The sequence below is a fragment of the Hemitrygon akajei genome, chromosome 22 (genome assembly GCF_048418815.1).
Source record: "Hemitrygon akajei chromosome 22, sHemAka1.3, whole genome shotgun sequence".
NCBI lineage: Eukaryota > Metazoa > Chordata > Chondrichthyes > Myliobatiformes > Dasyatidae > Hemitrygon > Hemitrygon akajei.
Window position 1 is genome coordinate 12,758,731 of NC_133145.1, and position 19,103 is coordinate 12,777,833.

At 44.1% G+C, this 19,103-nt stretch overlaps 1 protein-coding gene across 4 annotated transcripts in view; it reads right to left on the bottom strand.

The window, feature by feature from the left end:
• Window positions 1–19,103, bottom strand: part of LOC140714989 (glutamate receptor ionotropic, NMDA 2C-like) — a 592,188-nt gene that overhangs the window by 51,910 nt on the left and 521,175 nt on the right. For all 4 annotated transcript variants that reach the window (XM_073026728.1, XM_073026726.1, XM_073026727.1 and 1 more), the window contains exon 6: window positions 9,803–9,962. In XM_073026728.1, coding sequence (XP_072882829.1) covers window positions 9,803–9,962 — 160 coding nt within the window. The remainder of the gene's footprint in view (window positions 1–9,802; window positions 9,963–19,103) is intronic.

Below are 19,103 nucleotides of genomic sequence, written 5' to 3' on the forward strand. Positions count from 1 at the left end.
CACCACCGTTGCCGGCAGCCCGTTCCACACACTCACCACTCTCTGAGTAAAAAACTTACCCCTGACATCTCTGTACCTACTCCCCAGCACCTTAAACCTGTGTCCTTCTGTGGCAACCATTTCAGCCCTGGGGAAAAAAAACCTCTGACTATCCACACGATCAATACCTCTCATCATCTTGTACACCTCTATCAGGTCACCTCTCATCCTCCGTCGCTCCAAGGAGAAAAGGCCAAGTTCACTCAACCTGTTCTCATAAGGCATTCTCCCCAATCCAGGCAACATCCCTATAACACCTTATATACCAGCTGGGTAGCCTCCAACCTGATGGCATGAACATTGACTTCTCTGACTTCTGTTAATGCCCCTCCTCCCCTTCTTACCCCATCCCTGATATATTTAGTTTTTTTTTCCCCCCTCCTTTTTTTCTCTCTTTCTGCCCATCACACTGCCTGTTCTCCATCTCCCTCTGGTGCTCCCCTCCCCCTTTCTTTCTCCCAAGGCCTCCCATCCCATGATCCTTTCCCTTCTCCAGCTCTGCATCCCTTTAGCCAATCACCTTTCCGGCTCTTAGCTTCACCCCACCCCTCCGGTCTTCTCCTGTCATTTCACATTTCCCCCTCCTACTTTCAAATCTCCTACTATCTTTCCTTTCAGTTAGTCCTGACGAAGGGTCTCAGCCCGAAACGTTGACAGTGCTTCTCCCTATAGATGCTGCCTGGCCTGCTGCATTCTACCAGCATTTTGTGTGCAATCCTTGTAAATCTCCTCTGCGCCCCTTCTATGGTTTCCACATCCTTCCTGCAGTGAGGCGACCAGAACTGAGCACAGTACTCCAAGTGGGGTCTGACTAACGTCCTATATAGCTGCAACATTACCTCTCGGCTCCAAAGTTCAATTCCACGATTGATGAAGGCCAATACACCATACGCCTTCTTAACCACAGAGTCAACCTGTGCATCAGCTTTGAGTGTCCTGTGGACTCAGACCCCAAGATCCCTCTGATCCTCCCCTCTGTCAAGAGTCTTACCATTAATGCTATATTCTGCCTTCATATTTGACTGACCAAAATGAACCACCTCACACTTATCTGGGTTGAACTCCATCTGCCACTTCTCAGCCCAGCTTTGCATCCCATCAATGTCCCACTGTAACCTCTGACACCCCTCCACACTATCCACAACACCTCCAACCTATGTGTCAGCAGCAAACTTACTAACCCATCCCTCCACTTCCTCATCCAGGTCATTTATAAAAATCACAAAGTGTAAGGGTCACAGAACAGATCCCTGAGGCACTCCACTGGTCACCGACCTCCATGCAGAATATGACCCGTCTACAACCACTCTTTGCCTTCTGTGGGCAAGCCAGTTTTGGATCCACAAAGCAAAGTCCCCTTGGATCCCATGCCTCCTTACTCTCTCAATAAGCATTACATGGGCTACCTTGTCAAATGCCTTGCTGAAATCCATATACACTACATCTACTGCTCTACCTTCATCAATATGTTTAGTCACATCCTCAAAAAATTCAATCAGGGTTGTAAGGCACAACTTGCCCTTGACAAAGCCATGCTGACTATTCCTAATCATATTATGCCTCTCCAAATGTTCATAAATCCTGCCTCTCAGGATCTTCTCCATCAACTTACCAACTACTGAGGTATGACTCACTGGTCTATAATTTCCTGGGCTATCTCTACTCCCTTTCTTGAATAAAGGAACAACATTTGCAACCCTACAATTCTCTGGAACCTCTTCCATCCCCATTGATGATGCAAAGATCATCGACAGAGGCTCAGCAATCTCCTCCCTCACCTCCCACAGTAGCCTGGGGTACATTTCGTCCGGTCCAGGCAACTTATCCAACTTGATGCTTTCCAAAAGCTCCAGCACATTCTCTTTCTTAATATCTACATGCTCAAGCTTTTCAGTCTGCTGAAAGTCTTCACTACAATCACCAAGATCCTTTTCCATAGTGAATACTGAAGTAAAGTATTCATTAAGTACCTCTGCTATTTCCTCTGGTTCCATACACACTTTCCCACTGTCACACTTCTAGGTCCTATTCTTTCACGTCTTAACCTCTTGCTCTTCATATACTTAGAACCATAGAACCTTGTAGAATCTTGTAGAATGCCTTTGGGTTTTCCTTAATTCTGCCTGCCAAGGCCTTCTCATGGCCCCTTCTGGCTCACCTAATTTCCTTCTTAAGCTCCTTCCTGTTAGCCTTATAATCTTCTAGATCTCTAACATTACCTAGCTCTCTGAACCTTTTGTAAGCTTTTCTTTTCTCTTGACTAGGTTTATTACAGCCTTTGTACACCATGGTTCCTGTACCCTACCATAACTTCCCTGTCTCATTGGAACGTACCTATACAGAAGTCTTCACAAATATCCCCTGAACATTTGCCACATTTCTTCCATACTTTTCCCTGAGAACATCTGTTTCCAATTTAAGCCTTCAATTTCCTGACTGATAGCCTGATAATTCCCCTTACTCCAATTAAACGCTTTTCTAACTTGTCTGTTCCTATCTCTCTCCAATGCTATTGTAAAGGAAATAGAATTATGATCAAATGACACTATCTCTGATCAACAGTGCCATGCCCCCACCTCTTTTGCCTCCCTCCCTGTCATTTCTGAAACATCTAAAACCCGGCACTTGAAGTAACCAATCCTGTCCCTGAGTCATCCAAGTCTCTGTAATGGCCACCACATCATATCTACAAGTACTGATCCACGCTCTAAGCTCATCCGCTTTGTTCACAACACTCCTTGTGTTAAAAGACACATCTCAAACCTTCAGTCTGAGCGCGTCCCTTCTCTATCACCTGCCTATCCTCCCTCTCGCACTGTCTACAAGCTTTCTCTATTTGTGAGCCAACCTCCTTTTCCTCAGTCTCTTCAATTCGGTTCCCACCCCCCCAACAATTCTAGTTCAAACTCTCCCCAGTTGCCTTAGCAAACCTCCCTGCCAGGATATTGGTCCCTCTGGGATTCAAGTGCAACCCGTCCTTTTTGTACAGGTCACACCTGCCCCAAAAGAGGTCCCAATGATCCAGAAATCTGAATCTCTGCCCCCTGCTCCAAACCCTCAGCCACGCATTTATCCTCCACCTCATCCTATTCCTAATCTCACTGTCACGTGGCACAGGCAGTAATCCTGAGATTATTACCTTTGTGGTCCTGCTTCTCAACTTCCTTCCTAACTCCCTGTAGTCTTTTTTCAGGACCTCTTCCCTTTTCCTACCTATGTCATTGGTACCAATATGTACCACAACCTCTGTCTGTTCTCCCTCCCACTGCAGGATATCTTGGACGGGATCTGAAACATCCCGGACCCTGGCACCTGGGAGGCAAACTACCATCCGAGTTTCTTTCCTGCGTCTACAGAATCGCCTGTCTGACCCTCTAACTATCGAGTCCCCTATCACTACTGCCTTCCTCTTCCTTTCCCTTCCCTCTGTGCCAGAGGCACGGCCACTGTTGCTTCCCCCAGGTAGGCTGTTCCCCCCCCCCCCCAACAGTACTCAAACAGGAGTACTTATTGTCAAGGGATACAGCCACAGGGGTACTCTCTAGTACCTGACTCTTCCCCTTCCTCCTCCTGACTGTGACCCACTTGTCCGTCTCCCATGGCCCTGGTGTGACCACCTGCCTATAACTCCTCTCTATCCCCTCCTCGCTCTCCCTGACCAGACGAAGGTCATCGAGCTGCAACTCCAGTTCCCTAACTCGGTCCCTTAGGAGCTGCAGCTCGACACACCGGGTGCAGATATGGCCGTCCAGGAGGCTGGGAGACTCCAGGACCTCCCACATCTGACACCGAGCACAGAAAACTGGCCTCATACACATACTACCTCCTTTCCACAAATAACACAGGTAAACCTACCTCGCCTCGTCCCGTTACCGGCTAAGCCCATTGAGCCAAAGCCCTATCACTCTGCTGCCCACTGGATATGGCGGTCTTCTTTTTAAACCTTCCGCGCGCTGATGTCATGTGCCTGCGCAGTCTCGCCTCTCTTTAACCCGAGTAGTAAAAAGCTCCCTTCACTCCAAATATCAGCCATTCACTCGCAGCCTTCTTGCTCCGAATTAAAAACCATTGAAGATTCCTTGCCTTTTTAAACCTTTCGCGCTCTACTGGCTGACTCCGTTCGCTCCAAAAAATCAGCCGTTCACTCGCAGCCTTCCATAGTGTGTATGGTCTAAGCATTAGGCTCTCCATTAACCCCGTATCCTTGACCCCATCTCAAAGAGTGCATTCTGCCACTAGCCTCTCTTTCTGACCTAGGAGCCACACCCAGCCCAGCATGAGCCGTTGACCCTGCACTCCCTGTGAAGGTGAACGGAGAGGAAATGAGTTCTCACACAAACTGTTCCAGGACACAGTAACATTCAGAATGGTGTCATTCTAAAAGTCAATAACACCCTATATGTGAGGAATGATGTATTGTATCCTCTCACTAGACAATATAGTTACATGATTTCACCTCACTGCTTTCCCTCTTTGAAGATAATGTGAAAATACATTTCACAGACAAACATAGTCATTACAGATTCAGTCTGAAGCTGGCTTCTGTAATCGAACGATAGCTGAGCACTCCTCTGAAATGAGCTTGTCCCTGATACTGAGTAATTTGTAATCTCCAGATATGACATACTCCTGATTTTTGGCTCTTAAACAGTAAATGACTATATATCATGATCTTAAATCAATCCATCAATATAATTACTTCAGTCTCTTTAGGTAGATCGTCATTTCAGACACGATTTCTTTGTGTATCTGACTTAGGCTGCTTAATAGGATTTTCAGAAGGCCTTTGACAAGGTGCCAGATATGAGGCTGCTAAACTAGAGTCCATTGTATTACAGGAAAGATACTACACTAGATAAAAGATTGGCTGACTGGCAGGAGGCAAAGAGTGGGGGACTCTTTACTGGTTGGCTGCTAGAGACTAGTGGCATTCCGCGGGAGTTGATGTTGGGACTGCTGTTTTCACATTATATGTCAATCACTTGAATGACGGAATTGATGGCTTTGAGGCCAAGTTTGTGGATGATACAACGATAAGTGGAAGGGCAGATACTGTTGAGAAAGCAGAGAGTCTACGGATGAATTAAGCAGATTAAAAAATGGATAAAGAAGTGGCAGATGGAATACAAAGTAGGAAAGTGCATGGTGTTAGATAGAAGTGTAGGCTATTTCCTAAACAGGAAGCAAATTCGGAAAGTGAAGGTAAAAGGAAAATAGGAGTACCAGTGTCTTGGTCTGTAAGGGGTTAACTTGCGGGCTGAGCTGGTGGTATGGAAGGTAAATGCAACTCGTTTTGAGAGGGCTAGGATATAAAAGCGAGCATGTAACCCTGAGGCTTTATAAGACACTGAAAAGGCCTTCAAGTAAGGAGCAATGTGAGCAGTTTAGGGCCCTTTATCTAACAAAGGTTTCAAAGGTACATTTAACGTCAGAGAAATGTATACAATATACATCCTGAAATGCTTTTTCCACGAAAACAGAGGAGTGCCCCAAAGAATGAATGACAGTTAAATGTTAGAACCCCACAGCCACCCCCAGGTCCCCTCCCTCCCACGTGTAAGCAGCAGTGAGCAACGACCCCCCAACCCTCCCCACCGACAAAAAAAAGCGTCGGCACCCGCCACTGAGCACTCAAGCATGAACGAGGCAACAGCAAAGACACGGACGCAGTTTTACCCCAAAGGCTTCACAATTCACCTGGTACTCGACATGCCACAGGGTGTGTTGGCGTTGGAGAGGATCCAGAGGAGGTTTATGAGAATGATTCTGGGAATGAAAGGGTTAAAGTGCAGGGAGTATTTAATGGCTCGGGCTTGTACACACTGGAGTTGAGAAAAATGAGGGGGAATCACATAGAAACCTATTGAATACTGAAAGGCCTAGACAGAAAAGCATGCTTTTCTCCTTGGAGCGACGGAAGTTGAGAGGTGACCTGATAGAGGTGTAGAAGATGATGAGAGACATTGATCGTGTGGATAGTCAGAGGCTTTTTCCCAGGGCTGAAATGGCTAACACGAGAGGACACAGGTTTAAGGTGCTGGGGAGTAGGTACAGAGGAGATGTCAGGGGTAAGTTTTTTACTCAGAGAGTGCATAGAATGGGCTGCCAGCAACGGTGGTGGAGGCAGATACGATAGGGTCTTTTAAGAGACTTTTAGATAGGTACATGGAGCTCAGAAAAATAGAGAGCTATAGGTAAGCCTAGTAATGTCTAAGGTAGGGACATGCTCGGCACAACTTTGTGGGCCAAAGGGCCTGTATTGTGCTGTAGGTTTTCTATGTTTCCTATAGTGGGGGAGTCTAGGACCAGACATCGCAGCCTCAGGAATGTCCCTTTAGAACAGAGTTGAAGAGGGACTTCTTTTGCCAGAGGGTGGTGAATCTGTGGAAATCTATGTGGAGGTGAACTCATTGGACAGTGGAATTTGATAGGTTCTTGATTAGTAAGGGTGTGAAAGCTAACCATAAGACACAGGAGCAGAGTTAGGCCATTTGGCCCATCGAGTCTTCTTCATCATTTCATCATGGCTGATCCATTTTTGTTCCCCAATCTCCTGCCTTCCTTTCGTCTCCCTTCATGCCCTGACCATTCAAAAATCTATCAATCTCTGCCTTAAATATAGAAAGACGTGGTCTCAGCTGCCTGTGGCAACAAATTCTACAGTTCACCACTCTCTGGCTGAAGAAATTCCTCCTCATCGCTAAAAGGACACTTCTCTATTCCAAGTCTCTGTCCACTGGTCTTAGACCCTCCCACCACAGGAAACATCCTCTCCACATCCATTCTATCTGTGTCCTCTGGTCTTAGACTCTCCCACTACAGGAAACATCCTCTCCACATCCACTCTATCTGTGTCCTCTGGTCTAAGACTCTCCCACCACAGGAAACATCCTCTCCACATCCACTCTATCTGTGTCCTCTGGTCCTAGACTCCCCACTACAGGAAACACCCTCTCCACATCCACTCTATCTGTGTCCTCTGGTCCTAGACTCCCCACTACAGGAAACATCCTCTCCACATCCACTCTATCTGTGTCCTCTGGTCCTAGACTCCCCACTACAGGAAACATCCTCTCCACATCCACTCTATCTGTGTCCTCTGGTCCTAGACTCCCCACTACAGGAAACACCCTCTCCACATCCACTCTATCTGTGTCCTCTGGTCTTAGACTCCCCACTACAGGAAACATCCTCTCCACATCCACTCTATCAAGGCCTTTCACCGTTCAAAAGGTTTCAATGAGGTCACCTCTCATTCTTCTGAATTCTAGTGAATACAGGTCCAGAGCCATCAAGCACTCTCCATATGACAAGCCTTTAATCCTGGAATTATTTTCATGAATCTCCTTTGAACCTTCTCCGGTTTCAGTGCATCCTTTCTGAGATAAGGGACCCAAAACTGCTCACAATACTCCAAGTGAGGCCTCACCAATGTTTTATAAAATCTTAATGTTATACCCCTGCTTTTATATTCTAGTCCTCTTGAAATGAATGCTAACATTGCATTTGCCTTCCTCCCCACAGACTCAACCTGCAAGTTAACCTTTAGGCAATCCTGCTCAAGGACTCCCAAGTCCCTTTGTGCTTCAGAATTTTTTATTTCCTCTCCATTTAGAAAATAGCCAACCCTTTCATTTCTTCTACCAAACTACATGACCATACATTTCCAGACACTATTCCATCTGCCATTTCTTTGCCCATTCTCCTAATCTGTCTAAGTCCTTCTGTAGCCTCTCTACTTCCCCAAAACTACCTGCCCCTCCATCTATCTTTATATCGTTTGCAAATTTTGCTACAAAGCCATCAATTTCATCATTCAAATTACTGACATATAATGTAAAAAGAATTGGTCCCAACACAGACCCTGTGGAACACGACTAGTCACCAGCAGCCAACTGGAAAAGGTTCCCTTCACTCCCACTCTTTGCCTCTTGCCAATCAGCCACTGCTTTACCCATGCTAGAATATTTCTTGTAATATCGTGGACTCGTAGCTTGTTAAGCAGCCTCATGTGTGGTACTTCATTGGGTGAAGGCAGGGGTTGAGGTTGGGAGGGATAATAAATCAGCTGTGATGGAATGGCGGACTCACTCAATAGGTTGGAAGGCCTCATTCTGCTTTTATGCCTCTACTTGCTCACTGCTCTGATGACACTAGGTCTCTCAGTGGAAGCTATTTTCTCTAGTTTGTTGTGTAAGAAGAGATTAAGTAGGCTGGTCTTACAAATTTCTAATGAGGCTTGACAGGCTAGGTGCTGGGATGAGGTCTCTTGTCTAGGCCGTTTAGAATCTGGAGTCACAATCTTAAAATAATTCAGGTCAGACAAGCAGAAATTTCACGATGACATTCTGAGTTGCTTGAGTAATCTCAGTGGCTGTTCCTGTAATATCTACATCTACAAGTTACAACATGAAACCAACTTCAACCAGAACATCAGATGATTTATGTGGTAATCTGAACAGAGCAGTCCAACCAGCTTCTGCTCTCATTAATCAATCTTTGCTATTTATCACTGGTTACCCAGTGAGTGAGAAACTCAAGACTCTGCTCATTGTGGTATACTAGGCATTGTACCTCCCTCGACCTTTCCTAAAAACCAAACTACTTGTCAAATGAATCTTTCCTATAATAAAACATTGTATTGATCTGTTGGTCCACATCTCCAATCACTTCCTGTCAATCAAGACCGTAACCTTGAAATCCTAATGTCTCACGGCAACAGTTCCTTCTCTGTGACTGCTTACGGGAACCTCCATGCTGGTGCTGGTCTGAAGACTGCACCTCTGTCTGTTCCTGGTGTTTCACTTTTCTGTCATGTTGGCTCACTTTAGTTACAAATAACATTCCAATTCTTTATAACAACACGTGTTAGAGAATGAAGGCAGGCACATCGGTAACAATGATTGCTTACTTGCAGTTACACAATAATAAGCTTCCCTCTCGACTTTCACAGTTGTTAGATATTGTTCATTTTGTGACTGACACGGGACAGAATTCCCCAGCATCCTTGGCTGCCACCTCCATGGACATCACTGAACTGCATGCCACAGCAAATGTTCTGTGCCTAACAAGTTCAACTGAATCATTTGTTCTCTTAGACCACACAGAATTTAACTATTTCAGGTAACCATCCCTTTTTGCTTCCTCCACAGGTGTGTCCGTTCTTATCTGTTTCAATTAGTTTCTTTAATTCCTTCTGTCTCCAAATGGTGCTTTTTAAAAATGTGTAACCTTGTTGACTTTGGTCACTGACGTTCTCTCAACCTCCTCCTTCTCCATGACTGAAAACTGCGCTCCTCCCCTCCCCCTGGCTGTCCTGTAGAAGAGTTTGGTTCTATCTCTGCCCTCACAGATGACTCGAGTATATCCAGTGTTCGGTTTCTAACATTCGCAGGTTTTTTGCTCCAATATCCTGTGCGTGATGATTACATGATATGACATCACTGTGTACTCAGACACGTACGACATATCATGCATTCACCTGTCATTCTAACCTTTCACAAACCAACGGATGAATCACGTGCTGAACTGTGAGGAACACCAGGATGATGGATTCTTGGTGTTCAATGTAATAGTTCTCCTCGCCCCACACACCCTCAACCCCACACTACCTGGCTTTTTCGAGTCAAGATACCCGAAGCTTCTCAACACCTCAGCCCATACCTAACTCCTCCCCTGAGCATGCACTGTCCCACCTATCAGCTGCAAGGTATATTTACTGGTTTCATCGAAGAACAGACACGTGAGGCTGCTGACTCGGTACCTCGCCAATCATTCCGTTCCACGTCCCGTGCACAATCTTTCCATGCTTTCCATTGGTCACAAGGTATAGGTCATAGGAAAACTTGACTGTTTTGGCGAGTTTCTTTAGTATGTCAATGCAGAATCCTTTACAACACAACTTGGTGTATCCATCAGCAACGCTGGAAAATAAGCAGAGAGAGAAAGAGTGCACTGTAACACAAGTTAAAACGGAAAAAAGCATGAGACTTTTTTGAGATCTGGAATATTATTGTCCATTGTAAAGATTAACATTTCTTAAACCGTTCCAGATTTTCTGGTAAAGGTGCAATATATTTCCCAGTTAACGCCTTGTGCATCTAGGTGTGGAACCTGCAGGGGGCAGTGCACCTGAGCTCCCCTTCTTAGTAGTTGGAGACATGGGTTTGGAAGGGGAAGCCTGCAGTGCAGATTGTGTGATAGCAGCGGAGAGAAGCTGATCGTTTAATCTGCCCTGGGATGTGGTTTCATGGCTTGAATTCACTTCTTATGCTCACAGTTCGTATCATAAATCTGGTCTCTGGATAAACAGCTGAAGGTAGTTGCTTAAGGAAACTGACCTTACTGTACCTGCAAGCTATTATTTTATGATTTGTGTATGAGAACCCCTGGAACCCTCTGTACTCTATTTATTTGCAATATCTCTCAATTTAGATAATAGTCTGACTTTTGATTTGTCCTACTAAACTAGACCACCTCAAACTTTCTTGTACTGAACTCCATTTACAGAGTTTACACCGTCCCTCTCCCCTGCTGCACAATCCATGTCTTCAGTGGAGCGTGGCCTCCCACCCCGTTCTCTGTCATCAGCAAAGCTGGACACTTCACACACTGCTAATTCTTCCAGGTCATTAAAACCAATAGTAAATAATTGAGGCCAAGATCTGATCCTTGGGGCACTCCCCTAGTTGCATTCTTTCAGCCATTAATTCCATCATTACATATGACAAAGACTTTCATCGAGATTCAGATTCATTTTTTTATCGGATGTACGTCAAACCATTCAGTGAAATGTGCTGTTTGCTTTAACAACCAACACAACCTATAGATGTGCTGGCCATCAGGCCACAAGTGTTGCCACACACCAGTACCAACACAGCATGCTCAGTGTGTTCCCAGATGTTCCTCCCACCCATGCAGGCACTCACACAGACAGTCCTCCAACCGAAGGAAAGGTCATCTCCAGTCACCTCTCGTGGACTCACAGACACGAGGACTTCAACTTCCCCAGCTGATCTGCAGACTCACAGACGCAGGGGACCTGTCATTAGGACTTGACTTCTGGACTTCCAATCGAGCTTCAGGCTTTAATCTTTGATATCAACCCAGGGCTCTCAATAACAATGAATGAGGAGCCTCAAAGAAGGTCAAACACTCCAGGTTCAAAACTCTAGACTCTCCGATAACCGGGACCCTGAACACTTGGCCTGGAAATGCGACCCACTCACATATCTAGGAGTCACCAGCCTTCATTCCCCTTGCCAGCATGCACCAATGACTTGCTGACCTGAGGTGCCACCAGCTCACATCCTCACTGGTCTGTCAATCCAAATTTCAACCATAGATGTCCTTCATCCCACATATTACCAAATACCAGACATCCCTGTCTGAATGCACTTTCCAAATACCAGATCTCCAAATCCCCATATTCCCTTGTGAATAAACTTCCCAAATACCAGGCCTCCAATTCCCCATATTCCCGTGTGAATACACTTTCCAAAAACCATATCTCCAATTCCCCATATTCCCGTGTGAATTCACTTTCCAAATAATAGACATCCAATTCCCCATATTCCCGTGTTAATACACTTTCCAAATACCAGATCTCCAATTATCCAAATTCCCGTGTGAGTACACTTTCCAAATACAAGACCTCCAATTCCCCATATTCCCGTGTGAATACTCTTTCCAAATACCAGACCTCCAATTCCCCATATTCCCGTGTGAATACATTTTCCAAATACCAGACCTACAATTCCCCATATCCCTGTATGAATACACTTTCCAAATATGAGACCTCCAATTTCCCATATTCCCGTGTGAATACACTTTCCAAATACCAGACCTCCAATTCACCATATTCCCGTGTGAATACACTTTCCAAATACCAGACCTGCAATTCCCCATATTCCCGTGTGAATACACTATCCAAATACCAGACCTCCAATTCCACAAATTCCCGCGTGAATACACTTTCCAAATACCAGACTACCAATTCCCAATATTCCCGCGTGAATACACTTTCCAAATACCAGACTACCAATTCCCCATATCCCTGTTTGAATACACTTTCCAAATACAAGACCTCCAATTTCCCATATTCCCGTGTGAATACACTTTCCAAATACCAGACCTCCAATTCCCCATATGCCCGTGTGAATACACTTTCCAAATACCAGACCTCCAATTCCCCATATCCCGGTGTGAATACACTTTCCAAATACCAGACCATCAATTCCCCATATCCAGGTATGAATACACATTCCAAATACCAGACCTCCAATTCCCCATATTCCTGTATGAAGACACTTTCCAAATACCAGACCACCAATTTGCCATATTCCCGTGTGAATACACTTTCCAAATACAAGACCTCCAATTACCCATATCCCTGTGTGAATACACTTCCCAAATACCAGTCCACCAAGACGTCATATTCCCGTTTGAAAACACTTTCCAAATACCAGAACTCCAATTCCCCATATTCCGGTGTGAATACACTTTCCAAATACCAGACCTCCAATTCCCCATATTCCCGTGTGAATACACTTTCCAAATGCCAGACCTCCAAATCCCCATATTCCCTGTATGAATACACTTTCCAAATACCAGACATCCAATTCCCCATATTCCCGTGTGAGTAGACTTTTCAAATATAAGACCTCCAATTCCCCATATCCCCGTGTGAATACACATTCCAAATACCAGACCTCCAATTCCCCATATTCCCTGTATGAATACACTTTCCAAATACCAGACCTCCAATTCCCCATATTCCCGTGTGATTAAACTTTCCAAATATAAGACCTCCAATTCCCCATATCCCCGTGTGAATACACTTTCCAAATACCAGACCTGCAATTCCCCATATCCAGGTATGAATACACATTCCAAATACCAGACCTCCAATTCCCCATATTCCGGTGTGAATACACTTTCCAAATACCAGACCTCCAATTCCCCCGAATTCCCGTGTGAATACACTTTCCAAATATGAGACCTCCAATTTCCCATATTCCCGTGTGAATACACTTTCCAAATACCAGACCTCCAATTCACCATATTCCCGTGTGAATACACTTTCCAAATACCAGACCTACAATTCCCCATATTCCAGTGTGAATACACTTTCCAAATACCAGACCTGCAATTCCCCATATTCCCGTGTGAATACACTTTCCAAATACCAGACCTCCAATTCCACAAATTCCCGCGTGAATACACTTTCCAAATACCAGACTACCAATTCCCAATATTCCCGCGTGAATACACTTTCCAAATACCAGACCTCCAATTCCCCATATGCCCGTGTGAATACACTTTCCAAATACCAGACCTCCAATTCCCCATATTCCCGTGTGAGTACACTTTCCAAATACCAGACCATCAATTCCCCATATCCAGGTATGAATACACATTCCAAATACCAGACCTCCAATTCCCCATATTCCTGTATGAAGACACTGTCCAAATACCAGACCACCAATTCCCAATATTCCCGTGTGAATACACTTTCCAAATACAAGACCTCCAATTCCCCATATCCCTGTGTGAATACACTTCCCAAATACCAGTCCACCAAGACGTCATATTCCCGTTTGAAAACACTTTCCAAATACCAGAACTCCAATTCCCCATATTCCGGTGTGGATACACTTTCCAAATACCAGACCTCCAATTCCCCATATACCCGTGTGAATACACTTTCCAAATACCAGACCTCCAATTCCCCATATTCCCTGTATGAATACACTTTCCAAATACCAGACATCCAATTCCCCATATTCCCGTGTGAGTACACTTTCCAAATACAAGACCTCCAAATCCCCATATTCCCGTGAGAATAAACTTTCCAAATACAAGACCTCCAATTCCCCATATTCCCTGTATGAATACACTTTCCAAATACAAGACCTCCAATTCCCCATATTCCCGTGTGAATACTCTTTACAAATGCCAGACATCCAATTCCCCATATTCCCTGTATGAATACACATTCCAAATATCAGACCTCCAATTCCCCATATTCCTGTATGAAGACACTTTCCAAATACCAGACCTCCAATTCCCAATATTCCCGTGTGAATACACTTTCCAAATAGTAGACCTCCAATTCGCCATATTCCCGTGTGAATACTCTTTCCAAATACCAGACCTCCAAATCCCCATATTCCCTGTATTAATACACTTTCCAAATACAAGACCTCCAATTCGCCATATTCCCGTGTGAATACACTTTCCAAATACCAGATCTCCAATTCCCCATATCCCTGTGTGAATACACTTCCCAAATACCAGTCCACCAAGACGCCATATACCCGTTTGAAAACACCTTCCAAATACCAGACCTCCAATTCCCCATACTCCCGTGTGAATAAACTTTCCAAATACCAGACCTCCAATTCCCCATATACCCGTGTGAATACACTTTCCAAATACCAGACCTCCAATTCCCCATATTCCCTGTATGAATACACTTTCCAAATACCAGACATCCAATTCCCCATATTCCCGTGTGAGTACACTTTCCAAATACAAGACCTCCAAATCCCCATATTCCCGTGAGAATAAACTTTCCAAATACAAGACCTCCAATTCCCCATATTCCCTGTATGAATACACTTTCCAAATACAAGACCTCCAATTCCCCATATTCCCGTGTGAATACTCTTTACAAATGCCAGACATCCAATTCCCCATATTCCCTGTATGAATACACATTCCAAATACCAGACCTCCAATTCCCCATATTCCTGTATGAAGACACTTTCCAAATACCAGACCTCCAATTCCCAATATTCCCGTGTGAATACACTTTCCAAATAGTAGACCTCCAATTCGCCATATTCCCGTGTGAATACTCTTTCCAAATACCAGACCTCCAAATCCCCATATTCCCTGTATTAATACACTTTCCAAATACAAGACCTCCAATTCGCCATATTCCCGTGTGAATACACTTTCCAAATACCAGATCTCCAATTCCCCATATCCCTGTGTGAATACACTTCCCAAATACCAGTCCACCAAGACGCCATATACCCGTTTGAAAACACCTTCCAAATACCAGACCTCCAATTCCCCATATTCCGGTGTGAATACACTTTCCAAATACCAGACCTCCAATTCCCCCGAATTCCCGTGTGAATACACTTTCCAAATACCAGACCTCCAATTCCCCATATTCCCTGTATGAATACACTTTCCAAATACCAGACATCAAATTCCCCATACTCCCGTGTGAATAAACTTTCCAAATACCAGACCTCCAAATCCCAATATTCCCTGTATGAATACACTTTCCAAATACAAGACCTCCAATTCCCCATATTCCCGTGTGAATACTCTTTCCAAATACCAGACATCCAATTCCCCATATTCCCGTGTGAGTAGACTTTTCAAATATAAGACCTCCAATTCCCCATATCCCCGTGTGAATACACTTTCCAAATACCAGACCTCCAATTCCCCATATTCCCTGTATGAATACACTTTCCAAATACCAGACCTCCAATTCCCCATTTTCCCGTGTGAGAAAACTTTCCAAATATAAGACCTCGAATTCCCCATATCCCCGTGTGAATACACTTTCCAAATACCAGACCTCCAATTCCCCATATTCAGGTGTGAATACACTTTCCAAATACCAGATCTCCAATTCCCCATAATCTTTTGTGAATACACTTTCCAAATACCAGACCTCCAATTCCCCATATTCCTGTATGAAGACACTTTCCAAATACCAGACCTCCAATTCCCCATATTCCCTGTATGAATACACTTTCCAAATACCAGACCTCCAATTCCCCATATTCCCGTGTGAATACATTTTCCAAATACCAGACCTACAATTCCCCATATCCCTGTATGAATACACGTTCCAAATATGAGACCTCCAATTTCCCATATTCCCGTGTGAATACACTTTCCAAATACCAGACCTCCAATTCACCATATTCCCGTGTGAATACACTTTCCAAATACCAGACCAACAATTCCCCATATCCCTGTGTGAATACACTTCCCAAATAGCAGTCCACCAAGACGTCATATTCCCGTTTGAAAACACTTTCCAAATACCAGAACTCCAATTCCCCATATTCCGGTGTGGATACACTTTCCAAATACCAGACCTCCAATTCCCCATATACCCGTGTGAATACACTTTCCAAATACCAGACCTCCAATTCCCCATATTCCCTGTATGAATACACTTTCCAAATACCAGACATCCAATTCCCCATATTCCCGTGTGAGTACACTTTCCAAATACAAGACCTCCAAATCCCCATATTCCCGTGAGAATAAACTTTCCAAATACAAGACCACCAATTCACCATATTCCCTGTATGAATACACTTTCCAAATACAAGACCTCCAATTCCCCATATTCCTGTATGAAGACACTTTCCAAATACCAGACCTCCAATTCCCAATATTCCCGTGTGAATACACTTTCCAAATAGTAGACCTCCAATTCGCCATATTCCCGTGTGAATACTCTTTCCAAATACCAGACCTCCAAATCCCCATATTCCCTGTATGAATACACTTTCCAAATACAAGACCTCCAATTCGCCATATTCCCGTGTGAATACACTTTCCAAATACCAGACCTCCAATTCCCCATATCCCTGTGTGAATACACTTCCCAAATACCAGTCCAACAAGACGCCATATACCCGTTTGAAAACACTTTCCAAATACCACACCTCCAATTCCCCATATTCCGGTGTGAATACACTTTCCAAATACCAGACCTCCAATTCCCCCGAATTCCCGTGTGAATACACTTTCCAAATACCAGACCTCCAATTCCCCATATTCCCTGTATGAATACACTTTCCAAATACCAGACATCCAATTCCCCATACTCCCGTGTGAATAAACTTTCCAAATACCAGACATCCAAATCCTAATATTCCCTGTATGAATACACTTTCCAAATACAAGACCTCCAATTCCCCATATTCCCGTGTGAATACTCTTTCCAAATACCAGACATCCAATTCCCCATATTCCCGTGTGAGTAGACTTTTCAAATATAAGACCTCCAATTCCCCATATCCCCGTGTGAATACACTTTCCAAATACCAGACCTCCAATTCCCCATATTCCCTGTATGAATACACTTTCCAAATACCAGACCTCCAATTCCCCATTTTCCCGTGTGAGAAAACTTTCCAAATATAAGACCTCGAATTCCCCATATCCCCGTGTGAATACACTTTCCAAATACCAGACCTCCAATTCCCCATATTCCGGTGTGAATACACTTTCCAAATACCAGATCTCCAATTCCCCATAATCTTTTGTGAATACACTTTCCAAATACCAGACCTCCAATTCCCCATATTCCTGTATGAAGACACTTTCCAAATACCAGACCTCCAATTCCCCATATTCCCTGTATGAATACACTTTCCAAATACCAGTCCTCCAATTCCCCATATTCCCGTGTGAATACATTTTCCAAATACCAGACCTACAATTCCCCATATCCCTGTATGAATACACTTTCCAAATATGAGACCTCCAATTTCCCATATTCCCGTGTGAATACACTTTCCAAATACCAGACCTCCAATTCACCATATTCCCGTGTGAATACACTTTCCAAATACCAGACCAACAATTCCCCATATTCCAGTGTGAATACACTTTCCAAATACCAGACCTGCAATTCCCCATATTCCCGTGTGAATACACTTTCCAAATACCAGACCTCCAATTCCACAAATTCCCGCGTGAATACACTTTCCAAATACCAGACTACCAATTCCCAATATTCCCGTGTGAATACACTTTCCAAATACCAGACCTCCAATTCCCCATATGCCCGTGTGAATACACTTTCCAAATACCAGACCTCCAATTCCCCATATCCCGGTGTGAGTACACTTTCCAAATACCAGACCATCAATTCCCCATATCCAGGGATGAATACACATTCCAAATACCAGACCTCCAATTCCCCATATTCCTGTATGAAGACACTTTCCAAATACCAGACCACCAATTCCCAATATTCCCGTGTGAATACACTTTCCAAATACCAGACCTCCAATTCCCCATATTCCTGTATGAAGACACTTTCCAAATACCAGACCACCAATTCCCCATATTCCCGTGTGAATACACTTTCCAAATACAAGACCTCCAATTCCCCATATTCCTGTATGAAGACACTTTCCAAATACAAGACCACCAATTCCCAATATTCCCGTGTGAATACACTTTCCAAATAGTAGACCTCCAATTCGCCATATCCCTGTGTGAATACACTTCCCAAATACCAGTCCACCAAGACGTCATATTCCCGTTTGAAAACACTTTCCAAATACCAGAACTCCAATTCCCCATATTCCGGTGTGGATACACTTTCCAAATACCAGACCTCCAATTCCCCATATTCCCGTGTGAATACACTTTCCAAATACCAGACCTCCAATTCCCCATATTCCCTGTATGAATACACTTTCCAAATACCAGACATCCAATTCCCCATATTCCCGTGTGAGTACACTTTCCAAATACAAGACCTCCAAATCCCCATATTCCCGTGTGAATACACTTTCGAAATACCAGACCTCCAATTCCCCATATTCCCCGTGTGAATACACTTTCGAAATACCAGACCTCCAATTCCCCATATTCCCTGTATGAATACACATTCCAAATACCAGACCTCCAATTCCCCATATTCCTGTATGAAGACACTTTCCAAATACCAGACCTCCAATTCCCAATATTCCCGTGTGAATACACTTTCCAAATAGTAGACCTCCAATTCGCCATATTCCCGTGTGAATACATTTTCCAAATACCAGACCTCCAATTCCCCATATCCCTGTGTGAATACACTTTCCAAATACCAGACCTCCAATTCCCAATATTCCCGTGTGAATACACTTTCCAAATAGTAGACCTCCAATTCCCCATATTCCGGTGTGAATACACTTTCCAAATACCAGACCTCCAATTCCCCCGAATTCCCGTGTGAAGACACTTTCCAAATACCAGACCTCCAATTCCCAATATTCCCGTGTGAATACACTTTCCAA